Source organism: Geotrypetes seraphini, chromosome 18 (assembly GCF_902459505.1).
Source record: "Geotrypetes seraphini chromosome 18, aGeoSer1.1, whole genome shotgun sequence".
NCBI lineage: Eukaryota > Metazoa > Chordata > Amphibia > Gymnophiona > Dermophiidae > Geotrypetes > Geotrypetes seraphini.
The window spans coordinates 18,626,228-18,650,942 of NC_047101.1; the positions used below are offsets into that span (position 1 = coordinate 18,626,228).

At 42.7% G+C, this 24,715-nt stretch overlaps 1 protein-coding gene across 6 annotated transcripts in view; it reads right to left on the minus strand.

Moving 5' to 3' along the window:
* Nucleotides 1-24,715, minus strand: part of MRPL22 (mitochondrial ribosomal protein L22) — a 147,721-nt gene that overhangs the window by 24,633 nt on the left and 98,373 nt on the right. Inside the window, exon 8 of one of the 6 annotated variants that reach the window (XR_004537507.1) lies at nucleotides 9,262-9,424. The exons of 4 other annotated variants lie outside the window; for them this stretch is intronic. Coding sequence is in view for 1 of the 2 variants with exons in the window: in XM_033927578.1 (XP_033783469.1) it covers nucleotides 9,402-9,424 (23 nt within the window). In the remaining variant the exon portion in view is untranslated. Of the gene's footprint in view, nucleotides 1-9,114; nucleotides 9,425-24,715 lie in introns of those variants that run through there. One more of the 6 variants, XM_033927578.1, reaches the window with a different exon arrangement.

Sequence of the window (24,715 nt, forward strand, 5' to 3'; positions counted from 1 at the left end):
CAGCAAGTTATGAGCCAACTCGCCCGATTCTCCTCTCGCCGCCCTGCCATCTGCCGTACGCCGTGCGCTGTGACGAGAAACTTGTGCGCTGCGATGTAATATTTTGTGCGCCAGCGCACGCCAGCGCAGCTTAGCGGGAACACTGATTGGTAGTAGTTATCTTTCTAAGAGGTAATTTTAATAAACTGTGATAAGCGCTAGAGCGCATTTACCGCACAAGTACTGCTGTCTCACGGTAAATTTGATCACGTGACACCTTACTACCGGCAGTTGCCACTGGCTGCCGATGGAGGCACACGTAAAGTTTATGTTCGCTTGCCTCTGCTTTAAAGTACTATACGGACTAGCCCCTAAATACATAACTGACCTTTTCTCCTTCTCAGCCAACAGACACAAGAGAAGCTCACACTCGAACTTCGTTTTCCCCCCCAGTTAGAGGATGTAAACTCAAAAAACACCATGAACAACTTCTCTCACATCAAGCAGCATTATGGGGTAAAGATCTAGAACAATTGCTATCGCCCACTACTTATAAGGAATTCAGGAAACGCCTAAATTCATATCTGTTCCTGAAATATCTAGACAGCTGACCCGTACATCAGTTTCTCCTCAATATGGTTCTCATGATCTATTAACCACTTTCCTTCACCTCTTAAGTCCATTCAATTTGTAACGTCTTTTAATCTTTTGTAAACCGCATAGAACTTCACGGTACTGCGGTATATAAACTATTATTATTATTATTATTATTATTCATACATAAAAATAGTTTTGTGAATTTTCTCTAAGGGGATGTGTTTGGGGGTGGAGAATAGGTGCGACAGCGCTAATTAGCATGTGAGGATTTGCGGCATGCTAATTGATTATCGCGTGGACCCTTCCCGCCTATAAAATAGATGTTGAGAACATTTTTTAATGGCCACCCACCAATGGTGAAATTAGAGCTTGGTCATTAATTGGGAAAATGGAAACGATACATGGAAACGGCACATTTGCCGCAGCTTTCGTAAAAGGACCCCTATGTTCTTTCTGCTTCCAGTGACCAAACTAAAAACAAGCTGTACCTTTAGGGAATTATATTATTTTACATTACCATCTGTGTTCCGCCAAAGCCCTTATGAGTTCATGGCAGATCACAATAAATTCAACTACTGGAAACAGATCCAGTTAAACATAGTGGAAAACAGCCAATGTAATCCCACTACACAAAAAGGGCTGCAGGACAGAGGCTGAGAATTACAGACCGGTGAGTCTCACATCCATAGTGAGTAAACTCATGGAAACACTAATTAAGCATAAATTAGATACAATCCTAGACGAGAAGAATCTACGGGATCCCCGCCAACATGGATTTACCAGAGGCAGGTCCTGCCAATCCAATCTGATTACGGTAGTTTCTTTGACTGGATAACAAGGAAACTGGATGTGGGTGAGTCCCTGGACGTCGTTTACTTGGACTTTAGTAAAGCTTTTGATAGCGTTCCGCACCGCAGACTATTGAACAAGATGAAATCAATGGGACTGGGAGAGACGTTAACTACATGGGTCGGTGATTGGCTAAACAGTAGACTTCAGAGAGTGGTGGTAAATGGTGCCCCTTCAAAAACGTCGGAGGTGATCAGTGGAGTGCCTCAGGGCTCGGTCTTGGGCCCGATCCTCTTCAACATATTTGTGGGAGATCTGACTCAGGGGCTTCAGGGTAAATATTATTCGCCGATGACGCCAAACTATGCAACATAGTAAGTGAGAACACTTTACCAGACAGTATGACGCAGGACCTACTTCTATTGGAACATTGGTCCTCGACTTGGCAGCTAAACTTCAATGCTAGAAAATGTAAGGTCATGCACCTCGGCAGCAGGAATCCATGCAAAACTTACACACTAAATGGTGAAACCTTAGTTAGGACCAAGGCGGAACGTGATTTGGGGGTGATCATTAGCGAAGACATGAAGACTGCCAATCAAGTGGAGAAGGCTTCATCAAAGGCAAGACAAATGATGGGATGCATCCGAAGAAGTTTTATCAGCCGGAAGCCCGAAGTTATAATGCCATTGTACAGATCCATGGTGAGGCCTCATCTGGAGTATTGTGTACAATTCTGGAGGCCACATTACCAAAAGGATGTGCTGAGAGTTGAGTCGGTTCAAAGAATGGCCACCAAAATGGTCTCGGGACTCAAAGACCTCCCGTATGAAGAAAGGCTGAATAAATTGCAGCTATATTCACTTGAAGAACGTAGAGAGAGAGGAGACATGATAGAGACGTTTAAATATATCACCGGCCGTATTGAGGTGGAGGATGATATCTTCTTTTTTAAGGGCCCCTCTGCCACAAGAGGCCATTCGCTGAAAATCAGGGGTGGGAAATTTCATGGCGACACCAGGAAGTTCTTCTTCACCGAAAGGGTGGTCGATCGTTGGAATGAACTTCCACCTCAGGTGATTCAGGCCAGCAGCGTGAAGGATTTTAAAAGGAAATGGGATACACATGTGGGATCTCTAGGGGGGTAAATTCAAGGGGGTAGGGTTGTTGTAGTGGGCAGACTTGATGGGCTGTGGCCCTTTTCTGCCGTCATCTTCTATGTTTCTATGTTTCTATGTTTCTAGTGTAATGCAAGTAAATTCCTTAAAATACAATAAACACAAATGATTATCTAATTTCAAGATAAAAATTTCTTAAATAAAAATGCTTTCAATAGCTTCCTAAAAATGTTAATATCGAAATTCTGATCTAATTAAAAATGGTAGATCATTCCTGAATGGAGGTTCGTGAAAATTAAAAGATGCATTCCATTGAGTAAGTGACATAATTTGTTTTGGGGAGGGAAACTGAAGGTAAAACTGCTAATAAAAAGATTAATTCCAGCAGATATGGTGGTCCTTGGCCATATAGAATATTAAAAACCATCACACAAAGCTTAAACTTTATCTTTGCTTGTATTGGCAACCAAAATAATTTGACTAGTCTTATAGTCCGTTACATTAACGGGTGCTAGAATATATGTATGTGTGTCTGTCTTTATTTTTTTTTCTCTCTCTCCTTAGCCGCTTTCTGTATTTCTGTCTTTCTTTTTCCTCGGCTGTCCACCCATTTTCCCTTCCTTTTACCTTCCCTGTGTCCATCACCACCCCTTCACTACTCCCCTTATCCAGCAGCAGCCCTTCTCCCTTTATTTAATCTCCCCCCTGTCCAGCAGCACCTCTTTCCTGTCCCCCTGTCCAGCAGTAGGCCTCCCTTCCTTTTTCTCCCCCCCCGTCTCTTCCCCTGTCCATCAGAACCTCTTTCCTGCTCCCCCGTCCAGCAGTAGGCCTCCCTTCCTTTTTCTTCCCCCCTAGCACCTTTTTCCTGCTCCCCCCATCCAGCAGTAGGCATCCCTTCCTTTTTCTCCCCCCCCCCCCGTCTCTTCCCCTGTCCAGCAGCACCCCTTACCTCGCGTCTGCCCTCCACCGACATCCACCTCAAGCCACCGCGGCCTGCAGGCGCCGACAGCCGCCGCGGCCTGCAGACGCCGACAGACGCCGCAGCCGACAGCCTCCGCGCTGCCTGAAGCCGACATCCGCCTTGGGAGAGAGAGAGATATGCATGGAAGTGCGCATGCGCACTCCTACCTGCAGGGACCTATAGTGCATGGAAAACGGGAACACGCTGGTAAGAGTGCTTATGCGTGCTTAGGCTTTTATTATATTAGATGATATATGATGTAATTCTTACCATGTAGATCAGTTTGTCTAAGTAACTTTTGGAGTTAGCTGGAGAAACCCCAGCATTTAAAATTCCCTCTCCCTCTCCCTTCTCAACTCACTGGCTACATTTTGTCTATTAATGCAGGGCCAGATTAAGGCCAACTGATGCCCTAAGCACTGCCCATCAAAGGTGCCCTTCGGCCCCTCCATTGCTTAACTGAAAACACTTTAAGACTCAATAAGAGCTGAGAAATATCATTATTATATGAAACAAAACATCATTTACTGTATACCAGTGGTCTATTTTGAGGCCCTCGGTATGTTTATAATAATCAAAAAAGTAAAATAAAACCGTTTCTTGATCATATGTCTCTTTAGCTATGAATGACAATATTATTATTAAGACTTAGCCAAATGAAAGATTTATAAACTATAAAGAGTTTTACCTCATACAAAATTGTCATTTCTTTAATATGACATTAACTATTTTTTTTCTGAGGCCCTCCAAGTACCTACAAATCCAAAATGTGGCCCTGCAAAGGGTTTGATTTTGAGACCACTGCTGTATACTGTATTTATAATGATTAGAAAAACAATGAAATTGGTCTTGGATAATGGGTATGGGCAGTGAAAGAGTTAAAGTCATGAAGCTAGGAGACAAAGGTCTGTGGAGCCTCCTTTCCCTTGGTGCCCTAAGCAGGGTTGTATTAATATATATGCAGTCTTCAGAACATACAGTGACTTTGAGTAGGTCTTAAATGATCTGTCAGCTAACACAATGGTGCTTTGAAAATGTTGTCTTTAAATGAAAGCTAGACATCTGAAGAACTAAGAACTGAGGAAAGAACAACAGATGCATCGTCTGCACATTGTAGCATGTTCAATGTTTCAGAGATGGAAATTCACTAAACTACTGCTGGGAAAGTTTGCTTTTCATGTTTTTTCCTGGTACCAACATCAAGCTGCCCTTACTAAAAACATAGAAACATAGAACATGACGGCAGAAAAGGGCCACGGCCCATGTAGTCTGCCCACCCTAATGGCCCACCCCCTAACTACCTCCATGAAGAGATCCCACATGCCAAATAGAAACATAGAACATGACGGCAGAAAAGGGCCACGGCCCATCTAGACTGCCCACCCTAATGGTCCACCTCCTAACTACCTCCATGAAGAGATCCCACATGCCACTCCCATCTTTTCTTAAAATCTGGCACGCTGCTGGCCTCAATTACCTGTAGTGGAAGACTATTCCAGTGGTCAACCACCCTTTCGGTGAAGAAATATTTTCTGGTGTCGCCATGAAATTTCCCACCCCTGATTTTCAACGGATGCCCTCTTGTTTCTGTGGGTCCTTTAAGGAAAAAGAGATCCTCTTCCACCTCGATACGGCCTGTGACATTTTTGAACGTCTCGATCATGTCTCCCCTCTCTCTGCGCTCCTCGAGTGAGTACAGCTGCAACTTACCCAGCCGTTCCTCATACGGGAGATCCTCGAGTCCTGAGACCATCCTGGTGGCCATTCGCTGAACCGACTCAACTCTCCGCACATCTTTTTGATAATGCGGCCTCCAGAATTTTACACAGTATTCCAGATGGGGGGGTCTTACTATGGATCTGTACAACGGCATTATGACCTTGGGCTTACGGCTGACGAAACATGATGGCAGATAAAGGTCAAATGGCCCATCCACAATAACCATTATCTCTTTGTCTCTCCGAGAGATCCCACGTTCCTATCCCAAGCCCTTTTGAATTCAGACACAGTCTCTATCTCCACCACTTCTTCTGGGAGACTGTTCCATGCATCAATCACCCTTTCTGTAAAAAAGTATTTTCTTAGATTACTCCGGAGCCTACCTCTTAACTTCATCCTATGCCCTCTCATTGCAGAGTTTCCTTTCAAATTAAAGAGACTCGACTCAAGTGCATTTACATTACATAGATATTTAAACATCTCTATCATATCTCCCCTCTCCCGCATTTCCTCCAAAGTATACAGATTGAGATCTTTAAGTCTGTCCCCATACACCCTATAATGAAGACCACATACCATTTTAGTAGCCTTCCTCTGGACCGACTCCATCCTTTTTATATCTTTTTGAAGGTGCGGCCTCCAGAACTGTACACAATATTCTAAATGAGGTCTCTTCAAAATCTTATATAGGGGCATCAATACCTCCTTTTTCCTACTGGCTATACCTCTCCCTATGCAACCTAGCATCCTTCTAGCTTTCGCTATCACCTTTTCAACCTGTTTGGCCACCTTAAGATCATCCACATACAATCACACCCAAGTCCTGGTCTTCTGTCGTGCACATAAGCTCTTCACTCCCTAATCTGTACCGTTCTCTCGGGGTTTTACAGCCCAAATGCATGACCTTGCATTCCTTAGCATTAAATTTTAGCTGCCAAATTTCAGACAATTCTTCAAGTTTCGCCAGGTCTTTCTTCATGTTATTCACACCATCCTGGGTGTCTACTCTATTAGAGATTTTGGTATATCTGCAAAGAGGCAAATCTTACCGGACAACCCTTCAGCAATATCGTTTATAAAAACCAGCTGCTTTGTCTAAACATTAATTCACCTAATGGACAATTGGTCTAAAAATTATAAAGATGTGAAGTCATACATTTGTCATTTAGCTGATCACGTTTTTAAAAATCAGTAGTGACAATATGTACACCACATGCTTTAATGTAATCAATGCGCATATAGTCTAGGCAGTAACTTCTATGTTAACTTTCTTAAGATAATAACAATTACTCACTTTATATATGCATATCTTAAGATAGTACCTTACAGACCTCGGCGGTGCTACTGTGTGTATAGTGTTTGAACCCACAGACTGATAGCACCAAGATCGTCATCGATCTCCAATATTCTCTATTATATTTTGTGACCACCCTGCAGCCCGGGACCGGGACTCAATAGCACTACTAGTGGCTACACATAGGAAGTACACTGACGTGTGACCCGGCCTGGAATCACCCTGCAGGATTGGACTGACAAGAGGGACTTTAAAAAAAACCTCACAACCTCAGTTGTATAATAGCATAAATTTTACTCTCAAAAATAAAGTCAAGGCTGTCACAAGCACAATGGATAATGATCCTTGCCAAAAGAATCATCAGGCAAAAACAAAATATCAACAGCAAAATCACAGTTCATAAACAGAAGCCTCCAACAGCCTTAGTAGCACTGCTGGGAAAATCAAGAGTGTCTTAGGTTTGCTTTACAAAACAGTTTTTCACACAGTATCAAAATTTGCTCCCTGGCTGTTTGCAAACCTCACCCACTTAATAAACACTCTCAGATTCAAAGCTTCACCATACAAAAAAAAAATGCAGCGTTCAAAAGAAAGTCCAAACAAAAACTCACAGTGCAAACATGTCATTCCTGGCACCTGGTAGTTAACCCAACCTCCATTGGTTCAGGATTTTCAGTAAACTGTTCAGGCAAACTCCCTTGCAATTCCATGGGGGTTTCTTCATCCAATGCTTGCAGATTCGGTGAGTCACGAGACTCAGTTACCTCCATGGGTGTACTGCTCTCACCTCTGCCTGGACCAGGGGAATCATCCTGGGAGAGGAACCTGAACCTTCTCCCTAGCTTGCCTAATTGCTTCTCCCAAACTGCTGCCTTTTCTAGACCAGGGACACTCCCTGATCTAGCTGAGTCAGCAGGCACATACCCAGCTCTTGGGCTCCCCCGGTGGCGACCTGAATATCTGCCCCTTGACAAGTTCTTGGGCCTACCGGCTCCCTCTAGTGGATCACAGGACTTCTCAGTCTCAGTCTCTAATTCTGGCAAACTAGTAGGCTCCGAGTCATCAATATAGTATCCAGGGCGGGCTTTCGGTGTACCTTCCCTGGGCTTTCTACCTCCCCTCTTGCCTACTCTCACCGGGACCTCGGCAGGCACAGCGTCTGCCGGGTCACAATTTTTTGTATATTTTTTAAATATATATATAATATTCACTTTAGTAGTTTAAATATTATTTAGTAGTATTTAAACGTTTAAAGTGAATATTATATAAATATTTTAAAAAATATTTAAAAAATATAATATATATACAAAAAAATATAGTAAAGAATATTGGAGATCGATGATGATCTTGGTGCTATCGGTCTGTGGGTTCAAACGCTATACACACAGTAGCACCGCCGAGGTCTGTTAGGTATTTTAAGATATAGGTATATAAAGGGGGTTAATGCAATTAAGGCATTCAACTGTAAAGATAATATTTTGTCCATTTTTGCATAGGGAGCCTCCTACAATATTCAGGATTTTCTATGTGGCATTGCCCACAATCTGCATTTTAGAACAATATTGACAAACTTTCATGCTTTTTTAACTTTCTCATATTAACTTTCTTCAGTCATATATGTGTTTATAAAATTTGTGTGTTAATCTTTCATTTCTGTCTCTTGCTGTAGTTTTTTCATACAAAAAAATGACACAGATTTTTGCATCAGCGTCTTGTCTCCTATTTTGTTTAGACCAACTGACCCATTAGACATTTTAGACCAATTTTCAAAGACCCCTATGGAACATAGAAAGATGCTGTACCAACTAGAGGTCTGCACGGGAACGGGATTGCGGGAATCCCTCCTAACCCACGGGACTCCCACGGGGACCCCCCTCCAGCCAACGGGACTCCCACGGGGATGGAAGGCTTTGGAAGCAGGGTTCGTCCATATAATATAATGGACACGTCAGCCTTAGTAAAAGCGGGGGTTTATAAGTTAATTACCTGAACAGAAAACAAAAAAAGGGTTCCACCAAAGAGATTCCACAAGGAAAACAGCAGCGCAAACAAAAGAAACTGTGGAATTGATGATCATGTCAGAAGTAATTGCTGCTTTTTATGGGGACCGGTGGGGATGGAGGTAATTCCTTGTGGGGATGGGTGGAGACGGAGAGGATCCTGACGGGGACGAGTGGGGACGGAGAGGAACCTGGCAGGGACGGGTGGGGATGGAGAGGATCCTGGCGGGGACGGGCGGGAATGGATGGGATTTCTGTCCCCGCACAACTCTCTAGTACCAACACCATTAAATTATAGGTCTATATAATATTTGGTCCACCATGAAAGTTCTTAGCTTCTGCACCTTACACTCTGTAGCTGTGCTGGTCTTAGTATCAAAGGCAAGGTCTTCCAGGTCACAGTTATTTACAACTTTTACCATTAAACTTTCTTCTCACTAAGTAAGCACTTTGCAATCTTCTCCTAATCCCTTGACTTTAATTATGTAATTGAGCAACCAAAAAAAAAAAACCTAATTTTTTCCAGGAAACATTAAACATTACCATCTTAATGAAAGTCTTAATGAAGCAGTCCACTCTGCATGTAAATTACTGCCAGCAGATGTGTAGTCTTCCTATCACACGTACACAAAGGGCAAGTAGCCTTCTCTGTCCATCATTGAGAATGGCAGCCGTTGTTCCAAAGTGCTTCCTATGCAGATAACATTATGCAAAATATCTCATTGCTTTATGTAAAGGTTTTCCAGACAAAAGAGGCACCTATATAAAGTAATTTCTCTGGCTTTCAAAACACGTAATTCTAACCTCCCAGAATTCTTGAATAGTATCCAAAATCCTGTATATTGCGTCTAGAACTCTCAGGTCGCATTCCCAACGCCTCTTAACTGTTCCATCAATTCGTCTTCTAAGTTTAACATGGACAACAATTTTCTCTGTTACAGCACCTACATTTTGGAACAAAATGCCCCTAGAATTACGAGAAGAAACAACGTTAGAACGTTTCAAAGGCAAATTTAAAACATTTTTATTCAAGGATGCCTTTAATTTCTGACTTTTTTTTCCTTCACTCAAAATTCTGTTTACAGACAGGATCCTCCTCATCGTTCAACCCCTATCCTATTTGACTTGTATTTCTTACACCTTATGCCTATCATTATTGCACGTTAGTTTGTCATATTGTCTGTCACCCAAATTTATAGTTTTAAATATGTACGCCACTCAGAAATCTGATGAGCGGTGTATCAAATTTTGAATAAAACTTGAAAACTTACTAAAACTGGACACAACAGAGTTGTTTCATAAAGGTTTTTTCACATGTATGTGACAACCTTCAATTATACATTTAAGTAGCCTCTTATGGAGTTAGCCACTGACTCATGGCAACATGTACAGTGAATAATCTACCCTGTGATGTTTGTAGGTTGAACTACACATTCTGGTGGGAATCCCTGTGTTATACATATAAAATGGATTGTTGCATGGCCGTACAACAGGGACGATTTAAGAATTTTGTAGAGGTGTGGGAGCCATTGACTAAATATTGTAAAGAGGAATAATTTAATTTAATTTATTTTATAAACAAGTAAACATACACATCCTTGGGGGGGGGGGAGGGAAGGTTAAGGAAAGGGAATGGAATTGGTCCAGGGATTTTATGAGTGGTTTCATAAAGGTTTTGATCTTTTTTTTGTATATTAGCTGGAAAGGGGGGGGAAGGGTGCATTTATTTGTTCCAGTAATATTTGTAAGTTTGCTGCGCTTATTAGATAAGGTACATATATGTGATTTATTTGTTGCGTATTTGTAGTATGAAAATCAATAAAGAATTTTTAAAAAAAAAGAATGACACAGGAATGAACATCAAGCAATTGAAAGAAGCCATGGAAAACAGGGAAGCAGGGCGAGGACTGGTCTACAGAGTATCCAAGGGTCGGACATGACTGGATGGATCGTAATAGTAGTAACATTACCAATGGGTTAAAGCTTGATTAAGGGACACAGTTTTCACTTACTGACGATTTGAGGATTTGATAATCTTGCTGTTTGCTCCTCCTGTAGACATAAGCCAAAATATGTCCATGTTGGGTTTTATGTGATCATTTCTTTATATATTTTTCATGTTTTTAATAAAATTGTACTTTTTAAATTATACATTTTATGGCTCATACTCTGCTATTTAGTTGGTGTTTTATCGATGTGGCACCTGTGCCTCTCAGATTTTCCTTTGTTATTTTCACAAAAAATTACCCACAGAAAAAAAGCAGTTGCCAACATCTGCAGGATACTAATACTTGAGGCAGTTTTCAAAGGGGAAATATACGTGTCCCTCCTTCGGGAAAGCCAGTGCCATGTCCACAGGTGAACCTAGTCACAGACTTAGCACCTGTGGGGCTTATAATCGAAAGAGATAAACGTCCAAAAACCGGCCTAAGTCGGCACTTGGACGAACATTTCCCAAATACGTCCAAGTGCCGATAATAAAAACGGGTTTTGGACGTATTTCTAAACGACCTAGGCCTTCATAGTGCCGCTGAACGACCAAAGCTAAACGGGGTGTTTCGGGAGGAGTGTTGAGGGCGGGAGTTGGGCGGGACGTGGGCAGGCTTAGACTTAGTCGTACAGCATGTATAACCGAAAGTTATACAGCCCACGATCGACGGAACTTGGACGTTGCGACTTAGACCATGTAAAACATGATCTAAGTCACAAAAGCACACCTAAAGTCACCAGATAAGCACGGAAAACACATACAACAGACCTCCCCCACACACTACCCAGTGATCACCGACCCCCCCACCCCATAAAAATATTAATCACACCTTTAAAATTCAACTTCCAGACCATCATCACCTGACCGCCTGGAATAGGAAAGCCTAGTAGTCCAGCACAGAGGCGGCTTAAGCCGTCTTGAGGGTGGGTTAGGGACTTATGGAGAGGAGGACCCATACCCATAAGCCCCTGTAATTACTGCATTGATACTTAAACATGTGCACTCCTCTATACACCCCCAAAACCCTCTTGTACTGGCATATAAGTGGCTCCTGCAGCCATAAGGGCTATTAGGGTGGTAGATAAGTGGATCTAGGGGATTCTGGAGGTGGTTTGGGGGGCTCACCATGACCTATAAGGGAGCTGTAGTGAGAAGACATGGCACCCTTTTTGTGAAGTTCACAGCAGTGCACTGTAAGGTACCCCACTATTTAGGTGCCATGTCTGGTGTTCAGACCATCACTTTGCAGACTCCTCCCACGTCCAACAGGACTTGTTTTAGGCGTTTTTGACTTGGACGAAAAGTTGGACAGAAATGTAGTATAAAGATGGACAATTTGGTGGCTTGGACGATCAGATCGGCAGGACATATAATTAGATGATTTTCGAAACAAAAAAAATTTTGGACGTATTTTTCGAAAATGTGTCCTAGGCTGTTTTTTTACTTTGGATGACTTGCGAGTTGGACGCAAACGGACTTAGATGTCCCTTTCGATTAGGCCCCTCTGTGTATCCAGTTTGAAAACTGGTGTGACACAATATTAATTATACTCTGGCTCATGTCTCAGGCTTGAGATCCTAACATGTACCATGTCCGGACAAAACCAGAACCTCCAATATTTTTTTCAAATAACCCAAAAAACATCCTATTGCAGAAGAAACTTCTGCCTGAAATTCAAGACAATTCCGAGTACTCTATTTTTCAATAGGCTGGCACTCCTGTGAATCGAGCAATGGGATTTCACTAATTAAGGCCCCCTTTGATCAAACTGCATTAAGGGTTTTTATCATAGGCCACTGCAATAAAAGCAGCAACACTCATAGAATTCCTATGAGCGTTGGAGCTTTTACCGCAGCGACAGTGATAAAAAAACCCTAATGCAGCTTAATTAAAGGAGGCCTTAATTAGTGAAATCCCAGAATTCACTGAGCCAAGAGCTCAGTGGCACTGAAGACTTCGCCAATGTGTCAAGGTTCAAGGAAAACACATTGAATACACTATGGGGTTAATTTTCAAAAGAGAAAACGGTCCAAAAATGGCATAATGTGTCATTTGGATGATTTTCATGCTAAAACATCCAAATTGCTACTTTCAAAACCCATAATTTAGACAGTTTTCTATACATCTAAATCTCAAGGGGATGTGTTGAAGGCATGCTTTGGATGGGACTAGGACATGGTTTGAACACACTTGTAGGTCAGCAATAGGAGCTTGAACTGTATGCAAAGGCGGATAGGGAGCCAGTGAAGTGACATGAGTATAACGAGGTTGGTAGAAGATGAGTCGTGCACCAGAGTTTTGCACAGATTACAGGGGCAGAGAGGCAGCACTGCAGGAAACCAGTTAGAAGTAGATTGCATTAATCTAAGCGTGAGCTTATGAGAGTGTGGACAAGGGTCCGGGTAGTGTGCTCAGAGAGGAAGGGGTGAATTTTGGTAATGTTGTTGAGGTAGAAGAAACAGGCCTTAACAGTTTGTTGGATGTGCGTTGAAAATGAGAGGTCAAAATCAAAGATGACTCCAAGATGACTGGAGAGTGACTTCGGAGGGAGAGTCAAGGCCGGCGGGAGCAGCAGTTTGGAGTTGCTATTTGCACTGGCGAAGAGCCAAAGAGATATGGGGGCGAAAAGGAGTACAGGTGTATCGGGCAATGGTGCGCCCGCATTTGGAGTACTGCGTCTAATATTGGTCGCCGTACCTTAAGAAGAATATGGCATTAGTCAAGAGGGTTCAGAGGAGAGCGACACGTCTGATAAAAGGTATGGAAAACCTGTCATATGCTGAGAGATTGGAGAAGCTGGGTCTCTTTTCCCTGGAGAAGAGGAGACTTAGAGGGGATATGATAGAGACTTATAAGATCATGAAGGGCATAGAGAGAGTAGAGAGGGACAGATTCTTCAAACTTTCGAATAATAAAAGAACAAGAGGGCACTCGGAAAAGTTGATAGGAGACAGATTCAAAACAAATACTAGGAAGTTCTTTTTTACCCAACGTGTGGTGGACACCTGGAATGCGCTTCCAGAGGACGTGATTGGGCAGAGTACGGTACTGGGGTTCAAGAAAGGATTAGACAAATTCCTACTGGAAAAGAGGATAGAGGGGTATAGATAGAGGATTACTGCACAGGTCCTGGACCTGCTGGGCCACCGTGTGAGCGGACTGCTGGGCACGATGGACCTCGGGTCTGACCCAGCAGAGGCATTTCTTATGTTCTTATGTAGGTGTCGGAAAAGAGAAGACTTTGCCCAGGGTGGTTCACCCCTCCCCCCCCCTTACTATGACATTGTGTGTGTGTGGATACAATTAGGTGCTATCCTTTAACTGGTCGTGTAAATGTATTTTCGCATTGATCTGCCATTATAGACCCATTTCGGCACCTTGCATCCATTAGAACGCGTTTCTGGGCCAAAAGTTGGATGCAGAATTAGCACCTAACTTAAGGCACCATTTTAAGAATTTCCCAATATGTTACTAAGGGCAATGGACCCAAATTTCTATGAGCTTCCTATCCTAGTCTCTTTCTAGATGCCTTTGACTGTAGTACAGTGATTCTCTAGAGCAGTGTTCTTCAACCACCGGTCCATGGACCAGTGCCGGTCCACAGAAATTTCCTGCCGGTCCATAGGGCCAGCACATGCATCAGGCCCAAAACAGTGTTCTTCAACCGCCGGTCCACAGTGCGATCGATGTGGCGTTATCTTCGAGCCACGGGCAGCGGCTCCTACGGGCATCCTGCGCCTGAACCGGAAGCCTTCTCTCTGACGTTGCAACGTCAGAGGGAAGGATTCCAGATGAGGCACGGGACGTGCAAGTTGTAATTAGTACTATTATGGGGGCGGGGTCTTGGGTGGAGATTGGGTAGAGATGGGCGGGGTCTGGCCCACAACTTAGCAGAGTGTTCTTCAACCGCCGGTTCACAGAATAATTTTTTTACTTCTGCCGGTCCATAGGTGTAAAAAGGTTGAAAAACACTGCTCTAGAGTCAGTGGCGTAGTAAGGGGAGGTGGGAGTACAGACCACCCCAGGCTCTGTCTCGAAGGGGGTGATGGCCCCTCTCCACCCCACTTCACCACACCATACCTCTGTAGATCTTCGCTAGTGCGAGCAACTTCTCCTGCCTGTTCCTGGTTCCCCTCTGAATCACTTCCGGGTCACAGGGACAGGAAGTAACATCAGAGGGAAACCTAACACTGGAATGAACAGCATGCTGAAGAAGCTGCTCGCACTGGCGAAGATTTACCGAGGTACGTGGAGGAAAGGGAGACCACAAATGTGGAGTGGGGGGGGGCGTGGAAAGCATGGTGGAGAGAGAGGAGGGTGCAGGGAGGACACCACCTCCCCAGGCGCTTCCTAACCTCACTATGCCACTGTCTAGAGTGGCCCTTTTCCATTTTCTGTAAAACAGACACAAGTTTCTATGGGCTTTCTATCACAGCCTCTTTGTAAAGTGAGACAAAATGCCTTTAAGCATAGAAGTCAAATGTTTAAACGGCTCCTTTTCTTCTCTCTCATTTAGAAGCCTTCTTTTACTCCAGATGCCAGATCTGTTCTGCCATGCCATCCACTCCTGGGGCTGCTGCATAACTGTAGCCGTAGGACTACATTATAACGCACACCGCATTCCAGTATGAATAATAAGTGCTATATAAGCTCCAATTATTCTTCTAATTATTTTTCCCTTTTCTTTCCATTTCTTTTGTGTCAGATAACTATGTGGTATTACACTCCTTTCTCCCTATGTTTTTATGAGACCTATCAAGATGCAAAGTGAAGGGAATAATTATATCAGCTAGTTATTCATTCCTGAATGCTGTGGTTGAATTTATTATGCGCTCTCACCTATTTAAGATTTTTTTTTTTTTTTGCAGGGATAAACTTGGCATTAAGTAGGATTTCCCATTACCTTATCTATACTATATTAATATTTATTACTAATATGCTCACATTATCAAAATATACTGTTTGATCTTATGCTATGTTATCTTTATTAATGGCTAGGGGCTGTGTGTCACAGACAGGAGCTGTATGTTAACGTAAAGAAGCCGGGTGCCTGATTACCCACGTGCTGCATTAAACATGGACCGGCATCTCTTTGCCATGCGAGCCAACCTTCCAAATGCCACCAATGGATAAATCTCATTTGCATGCATACAGTTCTCCAGCTCAGGCGGGAGGAAATGGCATTATTTCGGCTAATGAGAACATAATGTTTTATCGTTGACTTCCAGAGCCATTTAAATCCATTCATATCCAATTAGTTTAGGAAAACAGAAAGTGACTTGCCAAACAAACTCTGTAACCGCCTGTCAGCCCGTAAAATGCACCGTGGAAAATGCTGTTTGGGAGAGAGACTCACATTTTCTTTCCCAGTCACTTCATAAATAATTGATTTTCACAAGCACATAAAAATGCAATACGGAAGGGAAGGTGGTTCGTTTTCTGTTCCTCCACAATCTGGTCGAGCTGAAGTAGCAGGTGAGCACCAAGTTACCAGGTCATCAGGCATGCCCTGTACCAAACCAATTCTTTTGGGTGATCCCAGGACTCCTAAAAGTAAGAGCATCCCATTTCATCAGCCTTCTGATGGGAGGCTGCGTGGTACAGGACCTTCTGTCCTGTGGGTTTATTCATGAACTGATACTGAAAAAGGCTGATATACAGGTATCCTTCATTCTTAATCATCTGCCAGGCATGGACATGAAGGAAGGCAGGTGGTTATCACAATGTGACATCTGGTATTCAGCCCAGGAGGACTAAGACTGCAGATGACTGAGGCTTGCTACAGAATAATGTACCAATGGCATACAACCAGGGTTTTAGACATAGCACAAAACAGGAGGGAAACTGCCCACAGCATGAAGAAGGTTCACATTAGAGAATGGCACGGTGACAAAATTCATCACCGTTCCCGTCCCCGCGGATAACCGCGGGAAATAATCCCATGTCATTTTCTAGTGTCTGTTTCAACCTCGGTCCTTCTACACCAGCATTCTTCAAAGCAAAGCTTGCGGGTCAGTGGTTGTGGCCATTTATACTCTGATTCTTATGTGAGCCAAGGATAATGAAGCCATTGTGACATCACTGATGTGATTGGCACTTAGGCACTGGTGGAATGAGGCATTATGACATCACAATATCTGCTCTGGATACCAGAGACTGTCATTCTGTAGTGTCTGTTTCAACCTCGGTCCTTCTACACCAGCATTCTTCAAAGCAAAGCTTGCGGGTCAGTGGTTGTGCCCAATTATACTCTGATTTTTTTCCTCTCTCCTTAAAGAATGACATGAAGATGGTTCCCGTGGTTATCCGCGGGGACGGGAACGGTGATGAATTTTGTCACCGTGTCATTCTCTAGTTCACATAGTTACAGTTCATTTCTTTCCACGTTTTCTTTTCCCTGTTGAACAATTCCCTGTACCAGAGCCAAGTGCAAAAATCCTTTCAGCACTGCTGATAACCTTGCATATAGTCTCATGTGTGTGCAAATTTATTTCATGCAAATTAATTTTGGATAGCCTAGAACTTAAAAACATACGAATAGCCTTACTGGGTCAGACCAATGGTCCATCAAGCCCGGTAGCCCATTCTCACGGTGGCCAATCCAAGTCCCTAGTACCTGGCAAAAACCCAAAGAGTAGCAACATTCCATACAGAATCTCAAAGAATAGCAAGATTCCGGCATCTCAGAGAGTAACAAGATTCTAGGATCCCAAAGGGTAGCAACATTCCATACAGAATCTCAAAGAATAGCAAGATTCCGGAATCTCAGAGAGTAACAAGATTCTGGGATCCCAAAGAGCAGCAACATTCCATACAGAATCTCAAAGTATAGCAAGATACTCAGAGAGTAACAAGATTCTGGGATCCCAAAGAGCAGCAACATTCCATACAGAATCTCAAAGAATAGCAAGATTCCGGAATCTCAGAGAGTAACAAGATTCTGGGATCCCAAAGAGTAGCAACATTCCATACAGAATCTCAAAGAATAGCAAGATTCCGGAATCTCAGAAAGTAACAAGATTTTGGGATCCCAAAGAGTAGCAACATTCCATACAGAATCTCAAAGTATAGCAAGATTCCGGAATCTCAGAGAGTAACAAGATTCTAGGATCCCAAAGAGTAGCAACATTCCATACAGAATCTCAAAGAATAGTAAGATTCCGGAATCTCAGAGAGTAACAAGATTCTGGGATCCCAAAGAGTAGCAACATTCCATACAGAATCTCAAAGAATAGCAACATTCCGGAATCTCAGAGAGTAACAAGATTCTGGGATCCCAAAGAGCAGCAACATTCCATACAGAATCTCAAAGAATAGCAAGATTCCGGAATCTCAGAGAGTAACAAGATTCTGGGATCCCAAAGAGCAGCAACATTCCATACAGAATCTCAAAGAATAGCAAGATTCCGGAATCTCAGAGAGTAACAAGATTCTAGGATCCCAAAGAGTAGCAACATTCCATACAGAATCTCAAAGAATAGCAAGATTCCGGAATCTAAGAGAGTAACAAGATTCTAGGATCCCAAAGAGTAGCAACATTCCAAACAGAATCTCAAAGAATAGCAAGATTCCGGAATCTCAGAGAGTAACAAGATTCTGGGATCCCAAAGAGCAGCAACATTCCATATAGAATCTCAAAGAATAGCAACATTCCGGAATCTCAGAGAGTAACAAGATTCTAGGATCCCAAAGAGCAGCAACATTCCATACAGAATCTCAAAGAATAGCAAGATTCCGGAATCTCAGAGAGTAACAAGATTCTGGGATCCCAAAGAGTAGCAACATTCCATACAGAATCTCAAAGAATAGCAAGATTCCGGAATCTCAGAAAGTAACAAGATTTTGGGATCCCAAAGAGTAGCAACATTCCATACAGAATCTCAAAGTATAGCAAGATTCCGGAATCTAAGAGAGTAGCAAGATTCTAGGATCCCAAAGAGTAGCAACATTCCAAACAGAATCTCAAAGAATAGCAAGATTCCGGAATCTCAGAGAGTAACAAGATTCTGGGATCCCAAAGAGCAGCAACATTCCATACAGAATCTCAAAGAATAGCAAGATTCCGGAATCTCAGAGAGTAACAAGATTCTGGGATCCCAAAGAGCAGCAACATTCCATACAGAATCTCAAAGAATAGCAAGCACTCACTCAGAATGGCAAAAGATCATGGCACCATTGCCCCAGTAGAGGCCAGTTTTGATGGGCTGGAAGCCCTAATTCACTGGAGAAAACTGTGAGGGTCAAAAATAATAGGCCCCCTTTTATCAAGCTGTGTTGGGGGGGTTATTGTGAGTCACAAAAGTAAAAGCTCCAACGCTCTTAGGAATTCTATGAGCGTCGGAGCTTTTACCGCAGCGGCCTGCGATTAAAAAAACCCTAACGCAGCTTGATAAAAGAGGGCCATAATAATTAAGACTCTCAAAATAAGCAGCCTTAAGCCTGTCAATATAATAAAGAATAAACTAAAAGCCATCATTTTTCCACACAAACGTGAAAATCATACAAGCTGTCTGCTGAAAAATACACAGTCATACTCGAGTACGTATCATGAATAATTTCTGCAACTTCCACAGAAAAAGAAAATGCAAGATATTGCTTTTGTATCACAACAGTTCTGTAAATTTTGTTTAGCCTGCATAGGATACAGTTAATTACACTAATTTATCAAAATGGCATACGATAACATTTGAGGGGGGAGGGGTGGAGCTTGCTCGCCGCATTTGTAGATGAGATCTGGTGGCTCTAATTGAATTTTCACTTGGATAGATAAAATCTTTTCTGCAATCTCTGGATTAAGTAAATGTTCTGTGCTCGATGAGGCGGAGCCTGGTGATTTACTGCCTCGCTCACATCATCACGGGCTAATTTTGCTTTTTCATGATTAATTAAAACAATATGCTGGTTCTTTATCAAAAGGAATGAATTTGCCTGAGAAGACAGGATTTATTGCCAGTCGCTGTGTCTGGTGGTGATGCCTGTGTTCCACACACAGCCTCTTAAGTCCTGGCAACAAAATGAACAGGGCGTATTTGGAGGTGGAAATTAAGCGGAAGGCAGAAGTAGCAATTTATGAAATCACATAAATCAAATCAGAAAGCGACCGGAAGTGACTGAGCTCTGTTTGTTCAGTTGCTGTGTGACACTGGTCCTGCCACAGTGTCACACTTTGCTTCTCCTTTCCAGATGAGGTCACGCTATCTCCTGAGACCACTCAACTCTATATTGTAAGGCATGGGTAACTTAAAAAATGAATTAATTTTCACTTTTTGGACATTTTCCCCTCATTTTCACTCTCTTTATAGTTTAATTCAAATTTTTTTGTTATGAAAAAAACTTTTAACACTTTTTAGTACTTTTAACATGCAGAAATCAATTTTACATGCACTAATGTGTAGGTTAATGTACGAGGGCTGCTCAAAAAGTATCAGACCTTAATTTTTCTTGCATAAACACATAAAGCTAGGGAGGCGTAGTTTGGTGCACGTATGTAGGTGACCCTAATGTGCATGCTTGAATTTTTTCCCGCCTACAGAAGCTGTCAGTTGTCGGCAGACCACCGATGAGTGAGAAAGTGTAAGTGAGCGCTGTCGGATTTTCTTTTTTGACAAAATGACAGAAAACGTTGAACAACACTACTGCATTAAATTTTGAGTAAAAGCTTGTCGATTCCCAAGTGGAAATGATCCGCAAGATTCAACAGGCCTTCGGGGACGAAGCCATGGGCACCACACAGATAAAGGAGTGGTACAACCGCTTCAGAGATGGCCGTCCATCAGTGGAGAGTGAAGCATGTTCTGGTAGGCCCTTAACATCCAGAAATCAGATCATCATTGACCAAGGGAGGACCCTGGTGATGCAGGATCGTCGAATCACGATCAGAGAACTTGCAGACGAGGCGAGCGCAGGATCGTCGAATCACAATCTGAGAACTTGCAGACGAGGCGAACATCAGTATTGGATCCATTCGTTCCATTTTGACCGAGGATTTGGGCTTCAGGAGAATTTCATCGAAGTTCGTGCCAAAGCTGCTAACGATCAAGCAGAAGCAACTCCGTTTGGAGATCGCACAGGACATGCTGGAGACTGTAAACAGTGAGCCCAACTTCCTCAGCACAGTGATCACTGGAGATGAGTCCTGGGTTTATGGGTACGACCCAGAAACCAAGTTGATGTCATCACAATGGAAGCATTCAACATCCCTGAGGCCAAAATAAGCAAGGCAGGTCATCAGCAATGTCAAACTCATGCTGACCGTCTTCTTTGAATCCAGTGTTGACTCCAGTGGCATAGTTCATCACGAGTATGCACCACACGGCACAACCATCACCAAGGGGTACTACCAAGAGGTTCTGCGTCACCTTCGTAATGCTGTGAGACGCAAACAGCCGGACCTGTGGACAGGGAGCAATTGGCAGCCATCCTGGGTCAGACGAATCTAGCCCAGTATCCTGTTTCCACATTGGCCAATCCAGGTTTCAAGTAACTGGCAGAAACCCAAATAGTAGCAACATTCCATGCTACCTATCCCAGGGCAAGCAGTGGCTTCCCCCATGTCTGTCTCAATAGAAGACTATAGACTTTTCCTCCAGGAACTTTTGCAAACCTTTTTAAACCCAGCTAAGCTAATCGCTGTTAACACATACTCTGACAATAAGTTCCAGAGCTTTGAGTGAAAAAAATATTTCCTTCTATCTCTTTTAAAGGTATTTCCATGTAACTTCATTGAGTGTCCCCTAGTCTTTGTAATTTTTAAAAGAGTAAAAAAATCAATTCACTTTTACCCATTCTATACTGCGAGAACACGGTGAGAGTATTAAAAAAACAGGAAGAACAGTTTGTCCAAATTAAGGGCTCCTTATACAAAGCCGCGCTAGCGGCTTTAGCGCGCATGACTTTTCGTCACGCGCTAACCCCCGCGCTGGCTGAAAAACTACCACCTGCTCAAGAGGAGGCGGTAGCGGCTAGTGCGGCCGGCAGTTTAGCACGCGCTATTACGCGCATTAAACCGCTAGCGCGGCTTTGTAAAAGGAGCCCTAAGACTTTAGAAATAGAAATTTTTAAGGGGAGGTCTTATATCCCGAAAAAGTTGGAGTCTGACCATTTCTCCCCACTCCTAGCCAAACTTCACTGGCTCCCAGTGATTTCCAGAATCCATTTCAAATGCTCCTGCCTGGCTTTTAAGATCATTCACAGCATCCTTCCTCCCTTAATCCCACTATCTTATAACTCCTCGAGTCCTGACTCTACCAGACCCGCCCAAAGGTATAATTTATCCTTCCCCTCTCTACACGGTATTCGCTATGCAGGCAAACTGGGAAAATCCCTTCTCTTCAGAATCACAGGTCTTTGGAACGACCTTACTACCCCGCTGCGGAACCTGGGCTCCCTCCAATTATTCCGCAAGCAACTGAAAACCTGGCATTTCACTAAAATGTAATTCTATCCCCCCTTACTCTTCTCTTCTATATATAAGTTCATGGAAACCTTTTTTTCCTTCTCTTCCTATATTTTAAGTTCTTGTAAACCGTGCCGAGCTCCCTATCCTTGGTGGTATATAAACTTAAGATTTAGTTTAGTTTAGTTTATATGGAAAATAAGCAAAGGAAAAATAATTTGAGAATGTTACATTTTCCTAAATCTCCAATTGTGTCAAGCTGTTGAGATGGTACAGAGATATTTGAATGAGATCCTTTTAATTCCAACAGAGAATTTACCACCAATTCTGAGAGCTCCCTATCTCACTATTAAAAGCAATCCAGAGAGCTCTACTCTGACTGGCATTGTTGGAGAGGCTGGTGGAGAAATGAATTTAACTTTCTGGAAAATTCCCTGGAAGTGATTACCGAGAGAACTACTCTTACAGTGACATTTGCCTTGGAATATGATAGAGATTTAATTCTTCAGACTTATTTCAGACATATTAGTAAGCAATTTCTAGGTTCATCAATACGTATATTTCCTGATCTATCTCAAGAGACACCGAAAAGAAGGAAGGATTTCTTGACCTATCAGCCTAGAGTCCTGTCCTTAGGAGCTTCCTTTATATTAAAATTTCCAGCAAAATGTTGTTTCACTTGGTACTAAAAATTTTCTTTTTTTTCTTTTTTTTAACCAAAGCCATTGTTATTGTGGCTAGAGAAGGGGGGAGGGGGTAATAATTAGTCCAGTGGCCTCTTCTACACATTAATGTGAACCGGCTGTCGACATTGTACCTATAATTGTTGTCTTCCTTAATATATATAATTTACTTCTGCATTTTTGGTTTTTCTTGGTCCCTGAAATATTGTGGACTAAATAATGAAAATTTCTTATAATTAGGTGATTTGTTTGTTTTTCACCACAAATTTTCTTGAGAATTTATGAATCTGTATTCAAGTATTGTATGCTTGTCTTTAAGTATGTAAAATTTATAAATACATTTTTTAAACTCAATAAACACCATAAAAGTGATCAAAAGTCTCTGAAAAAAAACCCAAATTAAAAAGTAATCTGGAAGTCGCACGTATGTCCCTTAACTACACTGCTGTTACAGAATCTTGCTTTGGAGGAGAATTGCGATATTCTATTGATTTATAGCTCTTGTATTATTTACACACAAATAAGATCTGATCGTATGTGGACGCCTGATGAAGGCTTTTGCCGAAACATAGTCTGTGTTGGGTTCCATTTTTGCAATTTAATATAAAGAGCTGTTATGTACATCTCATGTTCATTTGCCTGGTGTTTCCCACTGCATTTTGTTGCATTGGTTGCTGATTGTGGGACTTTTGGTTTTCTTTTGTTTTTTGTGGATTTCCCTAGTAATAATACTGCATGACTACTGCTAGATATCAGTGTCACCATTCTGAACCCAGATCCAGATGGGATGGGAGCAGAAGAGGACCACTAAGGCTTACCAGAGGTGGATGGAGAGGGTCATGTTTGTGCCAGATGAAAAGTGCTTTACCTTATGGGAGGGACTTGACAGGGGTGGTTGGGAAGAATGGATAGGGGGGTTAGTGGGATCAAATGGGGGGGGGGTCTAAGAAAGGAGGGAGATTGGAGCAGCAGAAGGCTCAGAGCAAGGGAGAGATCAGGACTGGAATGAACCGGGGGGACTGGAGTGAGATTATAGCCATGGTCATGCTACTGGATTGTCAGTAGCATGGCTGCACTTCTACCTCCTTCGCTAAGCAGCGGTGTGATCCTGTGCTGCTACCTTCAGTTCAGAGTAGATAAGAACATACTGGGTCAGACCAATGGTCCATCAAGCCCAGTAGCCCGTCCTCACAGTGGCCAATCCAGGTCACTAGTACCTGACCAAAACCCAAGGAGTAGCAACATTCCATATAGAATCCCAAGGAATAGCAAGATTCCGGAACCCCAATGAGAGCAACATTCCGGAGATGAGATTGTGATGTCATAATGCCTCATTCTACAGTGCCTCAGAGCCAACCTCATTAGTGATGTCACAATGGCTTAATTGTCCTATACTTGGCTCACGTAAGAACATAAGAATAGCCATACTGGGTCAGACCAATGGTCCATCAAGCCCAGTAGCCCGTTCTCACAGTGGCCAATCCAGGTCACTAGTACCTGGCCAAAACTCAATGAGTAGCAACATTCCATGCTACCGATCCAGGGCAAGCAGAGGCTTCCACCATGTCTTAGCGCAGATCCACTATAATCCCTTGCTAGCTCTTATTTCAGCTTAGTAAAAGATCCATCTCTTTTAAAAAGGCTGCAATACACCTTGGTGTTATGAATTCACTGACCTTGATAGAGAGGTCATTGTAAGGCTGCAATAACTAGGAGTATTGTAGAACTCTGGTTTGTACTTTTTGACACAAAGGGGGAAAATATAGCTAAATCTTAATTTACAATATAATGCCGAAGGATTTGGAAAGCTTTAAGAGATGTGCAGATTTTGGTGTCAGTGTGTCAGAATCCAACTCATAACTTGGCCACACTGTTTGTGTAGGAAAGGACCAGATGGGGAGACTGTGGGCAGCCTGGGGAGACAGATGGTTCAGCCTCAGATCAGCATTACAAAAGAGTCTGACCTTCCTCTACGCTATGCACCGAAATGATCTTAGCAGCATGCAAATGGAGTACACTATTGCTCGTACAGAGAAGGTTTATTCTACTGGGCTGCAATCCTATAATTTTAGAGAGGTTCTACTACTACTATTAATTATTTCTATGGCGCTACCAGACGCACGCAGCGCTGCACAGTCACAAAGAGTAAGTAAACAGTCCTTGCACGAAAGAGCTTACAATCTAAACAGC